The following is a 22,115-nucleotide window of genomic DNA, read 5'->3' on the forward strand; positions in this document are numbered from 1 at the left end:
AGCAGACACTAGCTATAACTAGTGTCTGCTAGCAGACGCTAGCAGACACTAGCAGACTCTAGCAGACGCTGGCAGACGCTAGCGGATGCTAGCAGATTCTAGCAGACGCTGGCAGACACTAGCAGATGCTGGCAGACACTAGCAGACACTAGCAGATGCTAGCAGACGCTGACAGACGGCAGGCCGACGGGGGGAAGCCACCTTGTGACCGAATGTTGGGGAAGGTGGGAGCTTGTGATGTGGCGGTTCAAGCGGTTCGAGCGGTTCGAGCTCCAGCAGCAAAAAAAGATCTGAAGATCCCAACAGCCCGGAAGGCCAGACCGCTACGTAGCCGTCTGCCGACCTGAGGGGCTCAGCAGCGCCAGAGCTAAAGAGCCAAGAGGGCTTCTATTGTGGAGATTTGCAGTATTCTTTAGGTTTTCATTAACAGATGCATGACTATGTAATTTATGAAGACGTGAACATGATTCATCCAGGGCTCTCAAGTTTTTAAGACCGGTAAGAGTGACATAAACCCCCACCCACCCCCGGCCGCGCCTCCACCCATGCTATATGCCCACAGACCAACCCCCTCCCCCCCATATTATTATTAGCTTTATTTTCATTGGTTGCTGGATTACATTTCACCCAGATACAACAGATACGTTTTTCTGATTGTCTATTCGTGTAGCCCATTTCTTTTTTTTGATTGGCTGATGAGTGGCACCTCGCTGCAGAGCTCCAGGGGATTCGGGGGAGACGTGCTTGATTCCTCCATGGTGAGGGCAGCGCGACCAGGTCATGTTTGTGCGCTGCGGCACATTAAATAGCCTAGAGGTTTTTTTCGTGACACTTGAGAGCCCTGTTCATAGGCAGATGTTTTGTGTTCACCATGAAAGCCCCTGTGTTCAGATATTTTTAGTTTGGCCTTCGAGGGTTTTTGAACCCAGCACCAGTTAATGTATATTTCTAGGAAGATCGGATGTCTCCGGTACAGTAATGCTTCACCCCAAAGCACAGCAGACCCGTTGATCATATAGTGTGAATGTATTATGAGAGCAGGAGACAAAAAACACACAAAAAAACAGCATTTATAAGCAAATAAGTACCAATAAGCACCAATTAGGTTAGGATTAGAAGAGTTTGGAAAAGCATGCTCTCTTTAAACAATCGGCGAAACTACACCAAGCACAGAAAAATTTAAAAAATAAATAAATACAAATAAATAATTGTCAGATTTACATCTTTCCGATGGTCCATGAACGCATCATGTATAAACATACGTACAATAAACTGAAAATTAAGCTTAAAATGGTGATAATTCCTCAACAACATTTTATTCTACGTGTCTCGTTTAAAATCTCGTCACAAATAAACAAAAAAAACATTAAATTCTGAGCTCCTGAACGCAACTCGGAAGCCATGTTTGATTAAACTGAGGTCAACAGTCATGTGACAACAATTCCGTGAAACTTCAACGGAAGTTCAGGCTGCTGAGAGGCTGGAACTGTAAAAATTTAAATATATCAATATACATATCAACAATATATATATATATATATATATATATATATATATATATATATACATATATATATATGTATATATACATGTATATATATACATATATACATGTATATATACATATATATAATATTGTTCCCCAAGTTTTGTAAAAGAAATCGTCAAAGAAATCCAACTTTTTTTGAATGATTTGTCACTCTGTGTTATTCTACATAACACGTATATCCTGATGGTTCTGTTTCCAGAGAGGAGCAGCACTTTTATATCAAAGGACACATCGAAGCCACAGAGAGGGAAATGTGACGGCAGCAAAGGGTTCAGAGGGTTGAACAGTTATCACCTTCGCTTTCGAGACATGTGTTTTGCTCATAGACAAACATTCTAAAATGAAACCAGTGTTTGTGTGTTCGGGGAAATGTTTGCACAATGGATGCTTTTGGTTGTTGAGAAGCAGCTGTGTGTGGAACAATGGGGAAAATATACATCAGCGAAGCCGAGGGCGAAGTTATGAAGTACAGCAGTACTTCATAGATATTATTACACCCTACAAGATGCAATAAAATGCTCTAATTAAAGAGTTTATGTGGGAAATGCCAACAGAATATGGAACATTCACGAAGGGAATGATGCATTATGGGAACGTCCCATGTTTCTACCATGTGAACCGCCGAGATCATCATCAGTCATGAGTCATTATTATTATAACACTGTTCGTTTGTTGGCTACATCTTTGCTCGACTGTTTAGTTTTGTTAGTTCATTTTATTATTCTATTCCAGATTGTGCTTTTATTTGAATTCTATTGTTTGCATATATAGTGCATTTTTCTTAATATTCTATAAAAAAACTTGCAAATGTTTATTTATTTTTGTTTATTTTATTTATTTGCTTATTATTATATTGTTTTAAATGTTGTAAATTGTTCTTATTATTCTTTTCCATGTTTTATATATTGTACATTTTCTTATTATTATATTTTGTATATATATTGTGCATTTTTTATATTTTATTGCATAACCGTAATGTACAAATGCTGCTATCCATCCATCTGGGGCGACTGTGGCTCAGTGGTGAGCAGGGCCGTCCTTCAATCAGAGGAACGGCGGTTTGATTCCCATACATGTCCAATAAAAGATGGTGACATACTTATTTAGGTTTGAACTAATCTGAGATTGCCAGTAATTAAGATCTCTTAAACCAGATGTATAATGTCGTCCTTAATCCCAGTTATTTAAGCAATATCTGCGACTTTATAAATAGCAATAGTAAGCTCCCTTTCAGCACAAAATAGTTGTAGCCACCAAACCTTGTGTATCGCATTTCAGCAACAGAGAAAATAGTCCCGGGACGCACAAAGGGACTATAACACTGACTGCCTGGTTACTGACCGGCCTGTTGGAAGACACTCAGCCACCGATGTAAAGAAGTGCTCTCGCTGCTTCTGTCCGTCTTTTCTCCGTCATGTTTCTCCTCCATGATGTTTACAGAACTTGCCTCGCGTCGGGAAATTACCGACGTAATTATCTCTCACTGGAAATGATCAAGATTTTGTGGTCCAACCCTTTTCATTCCTCATCTCATTTTAGGGAGGAAGTGACGTTGTGTTGTCGTTCGTTATGCTAGTGTGGGGGATGCTAAGTGAGCTTGTTAGCTGTTCCGTTTGAGCTAACGTTACTGTTAGCGAAGAGCCCCGTTGCAATACTGTGAACACTCAAGCAATACACCTGCAAGTTAAGGAAACCAACGTCTGAGTCGTTACTGCGGACGTTACAATATCAAAGTTTACACCAACATGTTTTAACTGTCAAGCTTGAAATGACAGCTAACGACCGCGCAATTTAAATCTAGCTGTTATTTAAAGTGCACTGATATGGAACGCTCTAAATGTAAACAGGCTGTACAGTACTTTATGGCTGAATAAACTACACCTCGTGACTCACTCTCAACCAATCAGAAGGCTTGATTTGATCTACCCGTATTATAATGGTTCTTAAAGCCTGTTATTTGTGCAGTTTAAGGCAGAAACATTGTTTTTCATGCACTGGTCAATTTTAATATTTCTGGGCTATTTTTGCTTCCATAAAGTGTATTCTTTGAGACCACAGACGGTATTTAAGAAGCGGACGTGATGATTATAACCCACATATTCACTTGAACCAACAGGCATGAGTCAGGTCAAAGGTCACCACAGACCTCCAGAGGTTTCACAACAGCTTTCCAGGCAGTTTAATTGCTGTTGAAAATGGAAAATCTGACCAATTTCATCTTATAAAAGGCTTAAAAATGATAAGAACTGGAGACTAAATCAATTTGTTTGCCAATTAGAGCCCAGAACCAGAAACGAATGCATTGCTTAGACCCGCCTACAGGATTTAAAAAACAGTTACTTTCCACCAGGCACCGGCACATTACTGACGCTTTCTAACAGACAGTCCACTGTAATCACAGCGATGCAGACACACACACACACACACATACACACACACACACACACACACACACACACACACACTGAAGCCAATTATCACCAGAAATGGCTTCATTTCTCCTTCATCTACTTAAAGCTGTGGACCAAACTCCTCTGGACTTCTGCTCATTGATCCAGAGAAAGTTCAGGTTCCTCAAACAGCTGTGATATCTTTTGAGAAGTTATACTAACACTACTTATTATTAGTCAACGGATCATCACACTCACGGCTCAAAGGAGCAAATATACATTCAGCTTTCTTTGCAATACAAATATTAGTTTTACTCTCTTTAGGAGCCGCCACCGTTGTTTAGTTTGTGAAACATATTTTACTGGATATTTAAGTGGATTTCCAACATCTTCATATTGCAGCAGAGAACGGATCAAATATTAATTTATTTAGTTTTAGCAGTGTGACCCTGCTTTAAACATTCATGACCCACTATAGCGTGAAGCTAAGGGTTCTTCTCTGCTGGACGCCCACTGCTTCTAACATTAATATTCATGTTGCCATTACCACTTTTAAAATTATATTATTGTATAAATAGTTGTTTTTCTAGCCACTGCGCTGCTCATTATAGAGGTAGACATTCCTCTTTTATATCTTCGCTATATATATATATATATATATATATATATATATATATAATAATTCATCAGGTTTTCACGTAACAATAAACAAGGACTGTTTATTTTCCCTTTTTTATTCCGTTTTTATTGTTACGCGACAAAGACAATTACGACAAAAGCTCAAGAATCACAAATAAAAGAAAATACATAAAAAAAATAGGAAATATTTACAATAATAATGCGATGGCAGCGCGACATCTGCAACGCCAGAAAACAGATGAAGGGCTTAAAGTGAGAGCTGTCTTTGGACTTGAACCACCGGTTTCTGCTCCAACACCAGAGGCTCCAAATGAGGCTTCAAGCTGCTCACCCAACCGTCGCCATAACTTCTTCTTATTATCATAATTGCATTCCTTTGTTGAAGATGGAGGGCTGTAGATTAGCCGTCTCCCTGCAGGTTAAACACTGCTTCCCACGTTACAATCAGATAAACGAGGGCCTCCACTGACACACACACACACACACACACACACACACACAGTTAAGGACCATGCTAATGAGAGAGTGTTTGTTCGGCGCTGACAGATAGCGGATCAGAAACAGTAAAGAGTAAAAGGCTGCGGCCTCTTTAACTGTTCACCTCTGAGGCCATTTTCGCGATTTTACATAATTTCTTAAATTCACTTTTTTAAGCCACTTCCATATGAGATTCATACCCATGTGTGTATCAAAAGTTGCAGAACAATCTCAGCTCTCTATATAATGAGGCACCATTGTCTTAAAGCACAAGTGTAAAGTGATAAAATGGCCCTAAAGCTGAAAAATTTAAGCTAATTTTTTTAAATTCTTCATATTTCTTGTGAAAACATAACTTTACTCATGTGGATGAACTGTTGTGGTGATGGAAATTGGTTAACCAAAGGTCTTAGGTTCACAAAAGTAGTGAAATATATGAATAAATAGATACATGTAAATACATGTCTAATACAAAATGTTGTATTATCGTTTATTGAGTTGAAGTGTTGTCTGTCACTACTTTAACCAACAAAATGGTAAAATGTGACTGAGATCAAATGTGACATATTACAGCGTTTTTTGTTTTCAAACTAAATATTTAGCAACGAGCGGCAGGGAGAGAAACAGGAAAGAGTGGAAAGAGTACAATTAACTATAAAGTCAAGGATCGTGTTCAGGTTTCTATTTGAATAAAAACGTGCAGAAGCTGCAAAGTCTGCATGAAAAGTGACCAAAAACCTATTGAAACCTGCAGTCATTCACAAAATGCATGCTTTATAAAAGGCAACATAATGAAACTATTGTTTTGACTTTAAAAGACTTTAAAAGAGAAGTTTTCATGTTTTCAGACAGAATTAATGTGATTGTTGTGATTTCTACACCACAAGTATCAGGAGAGAAACATCGAGACTAGAGAAGCACATTGATGTATATTTATCTGCTTACAGCTTGTGACTTTTACCACTCAAACTCTTTTTCAAAAATTCTCTTCGAATGAAAACCTCAACAAATAAATACTGGATTACAGATTTCCTGCATTGTGTACGCAAAGAAAATACTCAAAGTCCACAGACATCCAGTTGGTAGTTTTACAAATATACAGAAATACTGCGATACTTTCATCCGAAGGCTTGAGCAACGACATTTGGTGTTTTGGGGATGGGAGGAGGAGGAGGAGAAGAAGGAAGAGGAGGAGAAGAAGAAAGAAGAGGAGGAAGAGGAGGAAGAGGAGGAAGAAGAAGAAGGAAGAGGAGGAGAAGAAGAAAGAAGAGGAGGAAGAGGAGGAAGAAGAAGAAGGAAGAGGAGGAGAAGAAGAAAGAAGAGGAGGAAGAGGAGGAAGAAGAAGAAGGAAGAGGAGGAGAAGAAGAAAGAAGAGGAGGAAGAGGAGGAAGAGGAAGAAGAAGAAGAAGGAAGAGGAGGAGAAGAAGAAAGAAGAGGAGGAAGAGGAGGAAGAGGAGGAAGAAGAAGAAGGAAGAGGAGGAGAAGAAGAAAGAAGAGGAGGAAGAGGAGGAAGAGGAAGAAGAAGAAGAAGGAAGAGGAGGAGAAGAAGAAAGAAGAGGAGGAAGAGGAGGAAGAGGAAGAAGAAGAAGAAGGAAGAGGAGGAGAAGAAGAAAGAAGAGGAGGAAGAGGAGGAAGAGGAAGAAGAAGAAGAAGGAAGAGGAGGAGAAGAAGAAAGAAGAGGAGGAAGAGGAGGAAGAGGAAGAAGAAGAAGGAAGAGGAGGAGAAGAAGAAAGAAGAGGGGGAAGAGGAGGAAGAGGAAGAAGAAGAAGAAGAAGGAAGAGGAGGAGAAGAAGAAAGAAGAGGGGGAAGAGGAGGAAGAGGAAGAAGAAGAAGGAAGAGGAGGAGAAGAAGAAGGAAGAGGAGGAGAAGAAGAAAGAAGAGGAGGAAGAGGAGGAAGAGGAGGAAGAAGAAGAAGGAAGAGGAGGAGAAGAAGAAAGAAGAGGAGGAAGAGGAGGAAGAAGAAGAAGGAAGAGGAGGAGAAGAAGAAATAAGAGGGGGAAGAGGAGGAAGAAGAAGAAGAAGAAGAAGGAAGAGGAGGAGAAGAAAGAAGAGGAGGAAGAGGAGGAAGAGGAAGAAGAAGAAGGAAGAGGAGGAGAAGAAGAAAGAAGAGGGGGAAGAGGAGGAAGAGGAAGAAGAAGAAGGAAGAGGAGGAGAAGAAGAAAGAAGAGGAGGAAGAGGAGGAAGAGGAAGAAGAAGAAGGAAGAGGAGGAGAAGAAGAAAGAAGAGGAGGAAGAGGAGGAAGAGGAAGAAGAAGAAGGAAGAGGAGGAGAAGAAGAAAGAAGAGGAGGAAGAGGAGGAAGAGGAAGAAGAAGGAAGAGGAGGAGAAGAAGAAAGAAGAGGAGGAAGAGGAGGAAGAAGAAGAAGGAAGAGGAGGAAGAATAGGAAGAGGAAGAAGAAGAAGAAAGAAGAGGAGAAGAAGAAGAAAGAAGAGGAGGAAGAGGAAGAAGAAGAAGGAAGAGGAAGAAGAAGAAGAAAGAAGAGGAGAAGAAGAAGAAAGAAGAGGAGGAAGAGGAAGAAGAAGAAGAAAGAAGAGGAGAAGAAGAAGAAAGAAGAGGAGGAAGAGGAAGAAGAAGAAGGAAGAGGAGGAGAAGAAGAAAGAAGAGGAGGAAGAGGAGGAAGAGGAAGAAGAAGAAGAAGGAAGAGGAGGAGAAGAAGAAAGAAGAGGAGGAAGAGGAGGAAGAGGAAGAAGAAGAAGAAGGAAGAGGAGGAGAAGAAGAAAGAAGAGGAGGAAGAGGAGGAAGAGGAAGAAGAAGAAGAAGGAAGAGGAGGAGAAGAAGAAAGAAGAGGAGGAAGAGGAGGAAGAGGAAGAAGAAGAAGGAAGAGGAGGAGAAGAAGAAAGAAGAGGGGGAAGAGGAGGAAGAGGAAGAAGAAGAAGAAGAAGGAAGAGGAGGAGAAGAAGAAAGAAGAGGGGGAAGAGGAGGAAGAGGAAGAAGAAGAAGGAAGAGGAGGAGAAGAAGAAGGAAGAGGAGGAGAAGAAGAAAGAAGAGGAGGAAGAGGAGGAAGAGGAGGAAGAAGAAGAAGGAAGAGGAGGAGAAGAAGAAAGAAGAGGAGGAAGAGGAGGAAGAAGAAGAAGGAAGAGGAGGAGAAGAAGAAATAAGAGGGGGAAGAGGAGGAAGAAGAAGAAGAAGAAGAAGGAAGAGGAGGAGAAGAAAGAAGAGGAGGAAGAGGAGGAAGAGGAAGAAGAAGAAGGAAGAGGAGGAGAAGAAGAAAGAAGAGGGGGAAGAGGAGGAAGAGGAAGAAGAAGAAGGAAGAGGAGGAGAAGAAGAAAGAAGAGGAGGAAGAGGAGGAAGAGGAAGAAGAAGAAGGAAGAGGAGGAGAAGAAGAAAGAAGAGGAGGAAGAGGAGGAAGAGGAAGAAGAAGAAGGAAGAGGAGGAGAAGAAGAAAGAAGAGGAGGAAGAGGAGGAAGAGGAAGAAGAAGGAAGAGGAGGAGAAGAAGAAAGAAGAGGAGGAAGAGGAGGAAGAAGAAGAAGGAAGAGGAGGAAGAATAGGAAGAGGAAGAAGAAGAAGAAAGAAGAGGAGAAGAAGAAGAAAGAAGAGGAGGAAGAGGAAGAAGAAGAAGGAAGAGGAGGAAGAGGAGGATAATACAAATAAAAATGATGAACTACAGGCCGACTGATCCTCAATCCGCCCGTTTAATCTCCCATGTGACCATGTGACCATGTGACCATGTGACCAGCAGCTCATCCCTCCAGCAGCTTTCACTTACATCTGTGATCAGAACACACTCTGATGTAAAGAAAACACCAACATATGACAACATATTCCCTCATAATCCGCTTCTCTGGAAGTCACTGCAAATGAGATTAAAATGAGTTTTAAAAAGACGCACGCGAACAGATTGGCCACCAAGTCCTGGAACTGAAGCAGCATAATAATAATAATAATAATAATAATAATAATAATAGAAAGGTTTCACGTCAAAGATCTCGTTCAGCTTTAACAGATGGCTCCCCACAGACGGTTCCTTGAAACACATCTATTTCAGTGAAGAATGGCCTTGTGCGCTAACTGCTAATGCTAATGCTAATATTACTCCCATGGAGAGGAAGTGGGGAGCCATCTGTAAAAGCTGAACGAGATCTTTGACTTGAAACATTTATATTATTATTATTATTATTATTATTATTATTATTATGTGCATGAATCCGACCAGAGACAGATTTCATCACAATCAGAAATGTATTGTCGGTTTTTGAGTTTACAGAACAGAACATCCTATAATCTGCAACACGCTGTAATGTGTATTAATGCATCACTAATAATAATAATACAATAATACCATAAACTAATAAACAGACCCTTGATCATAATACTATGAAAGGGTCAATAATGCACAATTATTTAGAATATATTTCATTAATAATACATCTTTCCTTTGACTTTTGAAGATGCAGGTTTTTCTTTTCTTTCATTTTAAAGGGACAGTGAGGATTTAGTGACATCTAGTGGTGAAGCTGCATTTTCTTAGCTTGGCTTAGCTTGTGGTTCTGCTTCCACACTGAAAGCCACCCGGAGGTGATGGATGGATCATTTCTCAGCCAGAGCAGCTGCTCGGTGACACTTTGAGTATCGCTGAATAATCAGTTTGGTTTCAGACTCAGTAAACAAAGAGTTCCACATGTTAAGAAACCGGTTCCTTCACATGTCAGAACATCAAAAGGAAAAGATCAAAACAAATTGGGAAAAATACTTTTATTGGCTTTCTTACCGACAGTGAAATCAGAGGATTCATGTGTTATCTGTACAGTAACGATGAAGCTACAGCAAGCAGCTGGTTAGCTTAGCATAACGAGCTACGACCACGCGGTGGAAACATTACCGGACAAACTTATTATCAGTCGGCAGATTCAGCCGGAGAGAAAAGATTTAGGGTTTTGGCACAAAACCTGATAACGGAGGGATTACTGGAGGAACCCACAGGGGCCCGAAAGGTCAGGGGCCTCAGACACACCCTCCAGGAAGAGACTCCAAATGACCACAAAGACACATTCAGTTACTACAAAGAGACAAAAAGACTCGATGACGGTGAAAAGAGAAAAAACTAAAAACAAAGATGGCTACAAATTGAGTCAAAACAATTATAAAAAGGCACATAAATACCACAAAGAAACAACAAACAACTACAAAGAGTTGCAAAACAACTACAAAGAAACACAAAACAACCACATAGAGACACAAAACAGCCACAAAAAGGGCTTTAAGTATAGAGTGTGTTTATGGTGGTGGAGCCTTTTCCATTGTCGTCTCATAATCTGCCAAAATGTTTCTAAATCTAGGATTATTTTATTAAACAAGAGACTCTCAGCGGCATTAAAGAGTCGAGGCGAGGCTGGAGGTTTTGTTCGGAGCTCTTTTAGGCGTCAACATTCCCCAGAGGAACAGAACCCTTCATCCGTCCAGAGCCGGGCCGCATGCGAGCGCTTTGGCGTGAGCTTGTTAGTGACGTTACGCAAGAAAAGGTAAGACCATGTTAGAAACCGCATCGCCTCCTTCCTCCCACGAGCTGACGGTCATTAGAGTCGCGTTATGTAATGCAGATAAACAAAAGCTCCGTTAGCCGGTGACTCGTCTCTCCTCTCAGAGCTCCCCGTTGGCGGCGGCCTGCACGGACGCCGTCCCGGCGGGCCTGAAGCCGCCGTACCGGCCGTCGGGGCTCGGGTACTCGTCCCTGACCCTGCGCACGCAGCAGCTGGGGATGGCCGGGTGGGCGCCGGGGGGCGGGACGCCGAACCTCCAGCTGACGTACTGGCCATAGGCGCAGTGGCGAAGGGCGGCGGCCCGGCCTCGGCCCGCGGGCGGCGGGGCCAGAGGGTCCCGGTACAGGAGGACGGCCTCCAGCAGGGGGCGCCGCAGCACCAGCCGCTCGAACGGCGGCGACGAGGCGACGCAGGCGCCGGCGCTGCGCCGGCAGCACAGCTCCTCCTGGGGGAGCGAGGAGGCAGCGCAGCTTCCACACTGACACCAGGCGGGGCGGCGGCGCTCGGGGGCGGGGTCAGGTTTGTGGGAGGAGTCGGGGGCGGGGTCAGGTTTGTGGGAGGGGTCTGGGTCGTGGGCGGGGTCAGGTTTGTGGGAGGGGTCTGGGTTGTGGGCGAGGTCAGGTTTGTGGGAGGAGTCATGGGCGGGGTCAGGTTTGTGGGAGGAGTCAGGGGCGGGTCCCAGCTGGAGCAGAAAGATGGCGGCTCTCAGGTGTCCAATGTCTTCCTGTCAGGACGAGGAGAACAGAATTATAAAATATATTAAATTAATAATTGTAGTAATTATAATTGATCAAAATAAATATTATGAATTCCTTCTGTAAAAACCTTTGATTCTAAAATGTCAACAATAAAAAACAAGACATTTTAACCTGTGACCATTTACTCCAGCAACAAAGAATCAATAACGATGTTGTGTTTTTGTTTTGCCTTCAGACTTCAGCTTCTTTTCTCTTTGTGGGAGTTTATATCATCAAATGTCAACAAAAATACACACACACATTATATACATTACATATATATATATAATGTATGTGTATTTATGTGTATGTGTATGTGTGTATATATATGAAGCGTCACCTTGTGCGGCTGAACTGACGTCGGTTTGACGAGTTGTAAACTTTTCTTCTGAGATCTCTTCACCAGCCGGATGTTCCTCTCATCGACGTAGGACACGCAGAGGATGCACTGCACACACACACACACACATTACAGGGATGGGACTGTACATACAGTGTGTGTGTGTGTGTGTGTGTGTGTGTGTGTTTTAAGTCACCTTCTGTTTGTCCGCCACAGACTCCACCTTCTTCTCAGAGTAGATCTGTCCGACCTCCGCCGAGTAGCAGCTGGTTCCAATGAGCCAGTCGATCATCACGGTGGTCTGGAGGATGAAGTGAAACATACATATATATAAAAATACATAAACTATATTAAATATATAAAAGGTCAAATATTAAGTATAACATGTCAAATAAATTAGGTAAAATATAATTAATATATGATAGTTTATTTCCTTTATTTTTACGTTTTTTTCCTTTGTGTTTACTTATTTTTGATATTTTATCCGTTTGATATTAACAGATTTAAAAGAATGTTGTGATGTGTGTGTTGTGTGTGTGTAGTTGTGTGATCTGTGTGTAGTTGTGTGATGTGTGTGTAGTTGTGTGTTGTGTGTGTGATGTGTGTGTAGTTGTGTGTTGTGTGTGTGATGTGTGTGTAGTTGTGTGTGTAGTTGTGTGTGTAGTTGTGTGTGTAGTTGTGTGATGTGTGTGTAGTTGTGTGTGTAGTTGTGTGATGTGTGTGTTGTGTGTGTAGTTGTGTGATGTGTGTGTAGTTGTGTGATGTGTGTGTTGTGTGTGTAGTTGTGTGTGTAGTTGTGTGTAGTTGTGTGTGTAGTTGTGTGTGTAGTTGTGTGATGTGTGTGTAGTTGTGTGTTGTGTGTGATGTGTGTGTAGTTGTGTGATGTGTGTGTTGTGTGTGTAGTTGTGTGTGTAGTTGTGTGATGTGTGTGTAGTTGTGTGTGTAGTTGTGTGATGTGTGTGTAGTTGTGTGATGTGTGTGTAGTTGTGTGATGTGTGTGTTGTGTGTGTAGTTGTGTGATGTGTGTGTAGTTGTGTGACGTGTGTGTTGTGTGTGTAGTTGTGTGTGTAGTTGTGTGATGTGTGTGTAGTTGTGTGTGTAGTTGTGTGTGTAGTTGTGTGTGTAGTTGTGTGATGTGTGTGTAGTTGTGTGTGTAGTTGTGTGATGTGTGTGTTGTGTGTGTAGTTGTGTGATGTGTGTGTAGTTGTGTGATGTGTGTGTTGTGTGTGTAGTTGTGTGTGTAGTTGTGTGTAGTTGTGTGTGTAGTTGTGTGTGTAGTTGTGTGATGTGTGTGTAGTTGTGTGTGTAGTTGTGTGATGTGTGTGTTGTGTGTGTAGTTGTGTGATGTGTGTGTAGTTGTGTGATGTGTGTGTTGTGTGTGTAGTTGTGTGTGTAGTTGTGTGTAGTTGTGTGTGTAGTTGTGTGTGTAGTTGTGTGATGTGTGTGTAGTTGTGTGTTGTGTGTGATGTGTGTGTAGTTGTGTGATGTGTGTGTTGTGTGTGTAGTTGTGTGTGTAGTTGTGTGATGTGTGTGTAGTTGTGTGTGTAGTTGTGTGATGTGTGTGTAGTTGTGTGATGTGTGTGTAGTTGTGTGATGTGTGTGTTGTGTGTGTAGTTGTGTGATGTGTGTGTAGTTGTGTGATGTGTGTGTTGTGTGTGTAGTTGTGTGTGTAGTTGTGTGTAGTTGTGTGTGTAGTTGTGTGTGTAGTTGTGTGATGTGTGTGTAGTTGTGTGATGTGTGTGTAGTTGTGTGATGTGTGTGTTGTGTGTGTAGTTGTGTGTGTAGTTGTGTGTAGTTGTGTGTGTAGTTGTGTGTGTAGTTGTGTGTGTAGTTGTGTGATGTGTTTGTAGTTGAGTGTAGTTGTGTGTGTAGTTGTGTGTGTAGTTGTGTGTGTAGTTGTGTGATGTGTTTGTAGTTGAGTGTAGTTGTGTGTGTAGTTGTGTGTAGTTATGTGTGTAGTTGTGTGTGTAGTTGTGTGTGTAGTTGTGTGTGTAGTTGTGTGATGTGTTTGTAGTTGAGTGTAGTTGTGTGTGTAGTTGTGTGTGTAGTTGTGTGATGTTTTTTTAGTTGAGTGTAGTTGTGTGTGTAGTTGTGTGTGTAGTTGTGTGTGTAGTTGTGTGATGTGTTTGTAGTTGAGTGTAGTTGTGTGTGTAGTTGTGTGTGTAGTTGTGTGATGTGTTTGTAGTTGAGTGTAGTTGTGTGTGTAGTTGTGTGTGTAGTTGTGTGATGTGTTTGTAGTTGAGTGTAGTTGTGTGTGTAGTTGTGTGTGTAGTTGTGTGTGTAGTTGTGTGATGTGTTTGTAGTTGAGTGTAGTTGTGTGTGTAGTTGTGTGTAGTTATGTGTGTAGTTGTGTGTGTAGTTGTGTGTGTAGTTGTGTGTGTAGTTGTGTGATGTGTTTGTAGTTGAGTGTAGTTGTGTGTGCAGTTGTGTGTCGTTGTGTGTCGTTGTGTGTCGTTGTGTGTCGTTGTGTGTCGTTGTGTGTCGTTGTGTGTCGTTGTGTGTCGTTGTGTGTCGTTGTGTGTCGTTGTGTACACGTCCTCCTCACCAGAGCGTAGTACGACAGCGTGGAGCCGACGTAAAGGACGAGCTGAACGAAGCTGAAGCGTCCCGCCTGAAGGAGGAAAAGATCAACGCTCATGTTTTCTTTCCAGAGTGAAAGACGAGTTATGGAATAAAAAACAACCGATTCACAGTTAAGTTTAAAAACAAGACAAGCCCACAAAGAAAGAATAAAACGGTGAAATAAAGAACCCGCCTGTCCGAACACCAGGACGTCGAACCGGATCCCGAAGGCTTTGTAGAGCGTCCGCTGCTCCGCTCCGTCCACAGAGCTGTACTTAGCAAACCTGAGCAGAGGAACACATGAACATATAAACATAGACCAACAGCACAGAGAGAAACATGAAGCCGGATCATTTACCACACACCTGAAATAAAGGTTCACTTCTGTTTATTTATTTATTTGATAAAATATTGATTACTATCGTCATTATTTTTGTATTATTAATAGTATTACCATAATAATAATAATTATATATTATATATAAATATATATTATATTATTATATATATTTTTTAATGTATTACTAGAATTATTAATATTATTATTACTACTATAATAATGATAATAATAATAAGGCTTATTGTGGTCCCATGATGAGGACCTTTATTATTATTATTACTACTACTACAATAATAATAATAATAATAATAATAATAATAATAATAATAATAATAATAATAATAAAGGTTGTAGTCCCGTGGCGAGGATCTTTATTATTATTTTTATAAATAATAATAATAATAATAATAATAATAATAATAATAATAATAATAATAATAATAATAAAGGTCCTCTCGTGGTCCTGTGGCGAGGACCTTTATTATTATTATTATTAATAACCGTGACCTTTGACCGTCACCTGAAGTTGAGCCCCGGGTAGAGCGTCCTGTTGCTCTCCTTCTCGTCCAGCCTCCTGAAGGAGTACGAGGGCAGGCAGCGCCGCATGAGGCGGTCCAGGTTGCAGTCCCACCGGATCAGGATGCCGATGACGCCGCCCTGTGGCCAACGGAGGAAGTGCTGGTTATTCCCCACAAGCCCCTGAGGGACCCCGAAGGAGAGCGTCTTCACGTAATTACCCACAAGCCCCTGAGGGACCCCGAAGGAGAGCGTCTTCACGTAATTACCCACAAGCCCCTGAGGGACCCCGAAGGAGAGATTCTCTATGTAACGTCACTTCTGGGGATTTAGGAGACATCTACACGCAAACAGACAAAATAGTCAAATAAAAACCTAAATGTGTTTCTTGTTTTACTATAATACTAGTCAGAGATGTTTAAATCTTTTTTTTCATTTCACTGATTTTCCACTTCCACGTTTGCCGAGGCAGCGCTTCCTCTTTCTATTTTTATCTTTCTGGGCCGTTTTATTTCAGCTTTTCTTAAAACTCTTGTTGATGAAAGTGGAGGAAAAAACTGGTCTGGGGTCAGCAGTAATCTGGTCTGGGGTCAGCAGTAAACTGGTCTGGGGTCAGCAGTAATCTGGTCTGGGGTCAGCAGTAATCTGGTCTGGGGTCAGCAGCAGACTGGTCTGGGGTCAGCAGTAATCTGGTCTGGGGTCAGCAGTAATCTGGTCTGGGGTCAGCAGTAAACTGGTCTGGGGTCAGCAGTAATCTGGTCTGGGGTCAGCAGTAATCTGGTCTGGGGTCAGCAGTAAACTGGTCTGGGGTCAGCAGTAATCTGGTCTGGGGTCAGCAGCAGACTGGTCTGGGGTCAGCAGTAATCTGGTCTGGGGTCAGCAGTAAACTGGTCTGGGGTCAGCAGTAAACTGGTCTGGGGTCAGCAGTAATCTGGTCTGGGGTCAGCAGTAAACTGGTCTGGGGTCAGCAGTAATCTGGTCTGGGGTCAGCACCTCCACGGCCATCTCAGAGAACTTCTCCCCGGCCTCCCGGACGACGTCTCCCAGTCTGAAGATGGGACACAGCGTGTCGTTGTCCCTCCGGCAGCTCCTCAGGTAGCCGTCGTTCATCTCCGGGAGGATGTTCCTCCTGGGAAACAACAACAACAACAACAACAAACGTCAACAGTCTGTCTGAGGCCCAGCGAGGGGTCAGTTCTGTCCAATTGGGGGTTTTATTCCATAAGCATTTCTGCAGACTTTGCTTTATTGAATTACCCACAATTCATAGCGTGGGACGTCAAACATGGGGTAAACAAAGAGGAGAGCACAGAAACATCAAACATTTATTTAAATGTTTTTATTATTGATCGATTAAATAGATTTGGCAAGACGTTCAAACCAGGAAGTGAAAAAAGTAAAATAAAAACCATCAACACATTTAAAGTTTCATTAGATTTCCTGATTTGATGAAAATAAAACAACTTGACCCAAAAAAAAAAAAAATAATAATATATATATATTAAAATAACTAAAATGTGACAGTAATTTAAACCACGAAAGGAGGATTAAAAGGCAGAATATATAAATGAAAGGGTCTCGGTTAGAAACAAGTAAAGCATTAAAGCGCCTCACCGGATGAAGTGGAACGCGGGGAACCGGATGTTGTTTTTGATGAGAACCGTGAAGTTCTCGGCGGCCGCCAGCAGAGCGGGTCTGAGGAGGAGAATGAAGATAGAGCACCAGGAGACTTCACCACTAAGAGGATTATTCACTGTAGTAGAAGACGCTGTCTTGGAACAAAGGTCGTCATTTTTCCATTTCCGTGTTAAGACGGTTAATCAAGAGGAGTGAGAGAGTGAGAGAGTGAGAGAGTGAGAGAGTGAGGCGATCACCTGGGAGGCTTGGTCCTGGTCTCTACGGGACACCAGGCCGAGACCTCGCAGGTTTTCTTCAACACGTCGGCCTTCAGACACGAACCCGTCTGGATCCCTGCAGAGAGAAAACAAAACAGAGCGTCTGCGATCAAGCCGGCTCCGTCACCGAGAGCTGGAAAACAAAACAGTGGGTGGGTTTTTGTGCGGGGGGGAATCTGGGTTTAGTCCATGTGGACTGGTCTCTGCTGGTTCTGGGTCTAGTCCATGTGGACCGGTCTCTGCTGGAGTCTGAGCTGAAGGAGGTTCTAGTGAAATAATCACCAGAATCCGGCCCGGTGGCTCCGATGAGGAACTTTAAGAGGAACTCTCTAGAACCAGACCATCTTCTCTCTGGTGGAACCAGGACTACATGAGGTCACACTGAGGTCTATAGAGGACCAGGACTACACTGAGACTAAAGAGGACCAGGACTAGACTGAGGTCTATAGAGGACCAGGACAACACTGAGACTATAGAGGACCAGGACTAGACTGAGGTCTATAGAGGACCAGGACTACACTGAGACTAAAGAGGACCAGGACTAGACTGAGGTCTATAGAGGACCAGGACTACACTGAGACTAAAGAGGACCAGGACTAGACTGAGGTCTATAGAGGACCAGGACTACACTGAGGACTATAGAGGACCAGGACTAGACTGAGACTATAGAGGACCAGGACTACACTGAGACTATAGAGGACCAGGACTAGACTGAGGTATATAGAGGACCAGGACTAGACTGAGGACTATAGAGGACCAGGACTAGACTGAGACTATAGAGGACCAGGACTAGACTGAGGTCTATAGAGGACCAGGACTAGACTGAGACTATAGAGGACCAGGACTAGACTGAGGTATATAGAGGACCAGGACTACACTGAGACTATAGAGGACCAGGACTACACTGAGACTATAGAGGACCAGGACTAGACTGAGGTATATAGAGGACCAGGACTAGACTGAGGACTATAGAGGACCAGGACTAGACTGAGACTATAGAGGACCAGGACAACACTGAGGACTATAGAGGACCAGGACTAGACTGAGACTATAGAGGACCAGGACTACACTGAGACTATAGAGGACCAAGACTATACTGAGACTATAGAGGACCAGGACTAGACTGAGGTATATAGAGGACCAGGACTAGACTGAGGACTATAGAGGACCAGGACTAGACTGAGACTATAGAGGACCAGGACTACACTGAGACTATAGAGGACCAGGACTACACTGAGACTATAGAGGACCAGGACTACACTGAGACTATAGAGGACCAGGACTAGACTGAGGTATATAGAGGACCAGGACTAGACTGAGGACTATAGAGGACCAGGACTAGACTGAGACTATAGAGGACCAGGACTAGACTGAGGTATATAGAGGACCAGGACTACACTGAGGTCTATAGAGGACCAGGACTACACTGAGACTATAGAGGACCAGGACTACACTGAGACTATAGAGGACCAGGACTACACTGAGACTATAGAGGACCAGGACTAGACTGAGGTATATAGAGGACCAGGACTAGACTGAGGACTATAGAGGACCAGGACTAGACTGAGACTATAGAGGACCAGGACTACACTGAGGACTATAGAGGACCAGGACTAGACTGAGACTATAGAGGACCAGGACTACACTGAGACTATAGAGGACCAAGACTACACTGAGACTATAGAGGACCAAGACTACACTGAGACTATAGAGGACCAGGACTAGACTGAGGTATATAGAGGACCAGGACTAGACTGAGACTATAGAGGACCAGGACTAGACTGAGGACTATAGAGGACCAGGACTAGACTGAGACTATAGAGGACCAGGACTACACTGAGGACTATAGAGGACCAGGACTACACTGAGGACTGGTTCAGCTGCAGCTGTTTGACATATCATATCAGGAACAAAAATTCAGGTTTAAGGCAGAAAATAGAATTTTTTGCAGATGAATCCTCATTTGGTCGACAGCCCAAAACCAAAACATATTCAGTGTAAAATACATAACAGGTCTTTAACGCGTCCGTTACATAAACACTATGGAGGGAATAGTTCTGAGCGTTGGACCAGGAGCTACCGTGGCTCTGCTGGTCCCAGCCTCCGGCCTCACAGTCCGCATCACTGCGGCACAACCTGCCCTTCAGGGGAACCTGCAACAGAAACACAGCGCTGCTGACGGGTCCTGCTGCTTGATTATTAATGATGAAGATGATGATGATGAGGATGATGAAGGACGAGCACCTCGGGACATTTCCCCTGCTTCTGGTTCTGTGTCACGATGACGTTGGTCACCACAAAGAAGGAGTTCTTCTCCTGCAGGAGAAAAAAAACATCTTAAATAAATAAAAAACATGCTTTCACTTCTTTTCTTTTTTAAAAACACGTTGAAATAAAGTTCTAATCCCCAAAACATATGTTCACTCTGCACGTTAACGAGTGCTTTTATCCATTGACCAGTTCAATAAAGTTTTATTCAAGACAGAAGAGGGTCACGTCCTCAAAGCTGTTGACGTCATTACATCATAGGAAGTGTTTGTTCTGCAGGAACGTTCAGTTTTAAAGTCAAATATTGCTCTCATATGAAAACAATAAGTGTTTCACAGATATTTTGGAATTAAATCAATCTTTAATGTGCAACTTGAAATAAAGAGTTTTTTTTTTTATTATTATTTGGAAATTACATATAAAAAAAAGAAAAAAAACACATTGAATTAAAGGCTCCGTTATAATAATTATCTGATTGAACATCAGATACTTCATTGACAAGTCCAATAAAGTTTTATTAAAAAAAAGAAACTTGGCAAAAACAAGTTCTTATGTGAAATATTAGAAAATAAAACCATCAGAGGTGTCAGTGTTTAAATACTCTGAGAAGGACCGGAAGATAAAGTTCACATCTGGACCAATGTGGCCCCAAAAGGGCCCCCAGGGGCCTCCCTTACCTGTGAGGGTCCGCTGTAGTCCACCTGGTCCCAGACCACGTCCCCGGCGCCGGGCAGCCGGACCCGGGCGACGCCCTTCACCTTGGTGGTGACGGAGCTCACCAGCAGCTCGACCTCCTGGTAGCTCCGGTTCCACAGCAGCATGACGCTGCGGGGCGCGAACACACAACCTTCAGGGTGCTACTGCTCTATTCACGTCCACATGGGGGCGCTGTGCAGCATTTCACTCATTTACATGCCAAATATTTCATTCATAAACATAAAAAAACAATAATTCACTCCTTAAACTCGCAAACGTAATTAATGAAAGTCAAATAAATAATAAATAAGTAATATATAATATTTCAGGAATCACTGTAAAAAAAAAAATCAAATACAAAAAAATACTTCTTCCACATACTCAGTAAAATACTCACAGTACTTTATGGGATTATATACAAGTATAAAAATTATTACTTTTTAAAAAACCGGAACTTATTTAACAATAAAAGCACTCCTACAAAATAAAATGCATTTTAAATGAACTCCCTAAACTCTCAAACGTAATTAATGAAGATCACCACTGGACATTTTTTAATTATAAATAATAAATAGGTCATATTAAATATGTCAGGGATCATTGTAAAAAACAAATTTAAAAAACACTTCTTCCACATACTCAGTAAAATACTCACAGTACTTTATGGGATTATATACAAGTATAGAAGTTACGACTTTTTTTTCACAATAAAAGCACATGAGACCCAACAATTTTGAACTGTGGGTCCACGACGTGCGGTTCGGCTTCAATTAACACCAATAAGCAGCTTTATTGATAACAGCAATAATAATAATAATTCAAAGCGCTTTTCTAAGTACACAAAGACGCTTTACTTTGGGGACAAAAGAGACAAACAGACAAAACAAAACAGGAAAGTTAAAGCGAACACAAACACACAAGCAAACAGAACAGTATCACTTATTGCTCCAATCAACACCAATAAGCAGCTTTATTGTTGTTATTATCACTTCGTGCATTTGTGGCGTTAACTTGTTAGAAAGCTGAAAAGAGCGCAGCCGCCCCCACGCGCATGCGCGGCTCAGCGGGGCTCTGAACGCATGTCCTCACCAGATGAACAGCAGGATGGCCGCGTTCAGGCTCCACTTGAGGGAGCCGAGCCGGACGCTCTGGATCCGGACCAGCTTGCTGGTGTCGTACTGACACAGGAGTCCGCAGCCCGGCATCCTGTCTGCGGGTCCGCGCTTCCCGGAGGAACTGTGACTCGCTCCTTGACTCTTCTTCCTGCCGGAAGGTCACGTGACGTCCAGACTCCTCTCTGCAGCTGCAGCGTCCAAACGAGCCAGGAGGCACGGCTGCTGGAATCTGAGTCTGCATGAGGAATACGAGCATAACTGGAATAAAAACATCTTAAATAAATAAATAAACACGACTTGAACAACTTGAAACATGCTTTCACTTCTTTTCTTTTTAAAACATGTTGAAATAAAGTTATAATCCCCAAAACATACGTTCACTCTGCACGTTAAAGAGTGTTCTCCATTGACTAGTTCAATAAAGTTTTATTCAAGACAGAAGAGGGTCACGTCCTCAAAGCTGTTGACATCATTACATAATAGAAAGTGCTTGTTCTGCAGGAAAGTTCAGTGAAAACAAGAAGTGTTCACGGATCTGACTGAACACCAGAACATCTGATCGTTTTCCTCCTTTGACAAGTCCAATAAAGCTTTATTCAAAACTGTTTCCAAAAAAGTGAGAAAAGAATTATGACATCTGAAAAAAGTGAGACAAGTTTAAGTACTACTCTGATAATATGGAAACAAGAAGTTTAAAAAAAAAACATGTGACATCAGTAACTCTTTAAAATAAACAATCAATGTTTGTACTTTCAGTGTTTATTATTTTCAGTTTGTTAATATGCAGAAATGTATTTATATATATTTATTAAATTGACATTTATTCCTTACAGTCACCAACATTCTTACACATTCTGTTACTGGGACGTCTGGTCTGTTACTGGGACGTCTGGTCTGCTACTGGGACGTCTGGTCTGCTACTGGGACGTCTGCTACTGGGACGTCTGGTCTGCTACTGGGACGTCTGGTCTGCTACTGGGACGTCTGCTACTGGGACGTCTGGTCTGCTACTGGGACGTCTGGTCTGCTACTGGGACGTCTGGTCTGCTACTGGGACGTCTGGTCTGCTACTGGGACGTCTGGTCTGCTACTGGGACGTCTGGTCTGCTACTGG

At 42.4% G+C, this 22,115-nt stretch overlaps 1 protein-coding gene across 1 annotated transcript; it reads right to left on the bottom strand.

The window, feature by feature from the left end:
- Window positions 1-9,783: 9,783 nt before the first annotated feature.
- Window positions 9,784-21,096, bottom strand: p2rx7 (purinergic receptor P2X, ligand-gated ion channel, 7). The gene is made up of 13 exons (XM_079222254.1): window positions 20,976-21,096; window positions 19,868-20,015; window positions 19,167-19,238; window positions 19,003-19,075; window positions 16,902-16,998; window positions 16,642-16,722; window positions 16,021-16,156; window positions 15,032-15,168; window positions 14,365-14,455; window positions 14,155-14,220; window positions 11,806-11,910; window positions 11,610-11,717; window positions 9,784-11,256 (listed from the first exon to the last, which is right to left on the bottom strand). The coding sequence occupies exons 1-13, from the start codon at window positions 21,089-21,091 to the stop codon at window positions 10,633-10,635; spliced, it is 1,854 nt and encodes a 617-aa protein (XP_079078380.1). The 5' UTR covers window positions 21,092-21,096; the 3' UTR covers window positions 9,784-10,632.
- Window positions 21,097-22,115: the final 1,019 nt, after the last annotated feature.

This window comes from Taurulus bubalis, assembly GCF_910589615.1.
Source record: "Taurulus bubalis genome assembly, chromosome: 8".
Classification (NCBI taxonomy): domain Eukaryota; kingdom Metazoa; phylum Chordata; class Actinopteri; order Perciformes; family Cottidae; genus Taurulus; species Taurulus bubalis.

Coding starts and splice junctions, on each gene's coding strand:
- p2rx7 (XM_079222254.1), bottom strand. CDS start 21,091: ATGCCGGGCTGCGGACTCCTGTGTCAGTACGACACCAGCAAGCTGGTC. Junction 16,157..16,641: donor CCCGCGTTCCACTTCATCCG/GTGAGGCGCTTT, acceptor GTTGTTTCCCAG/GAGGAACATCCTCCCGGAGA. Junction 11,257..11,609: donor CGTCAGTTCAGCCGCACAAG/GTGACGCTTCAT, acceptor TCGTCCTGACAG/GAAGACATTGGACACCTGAG.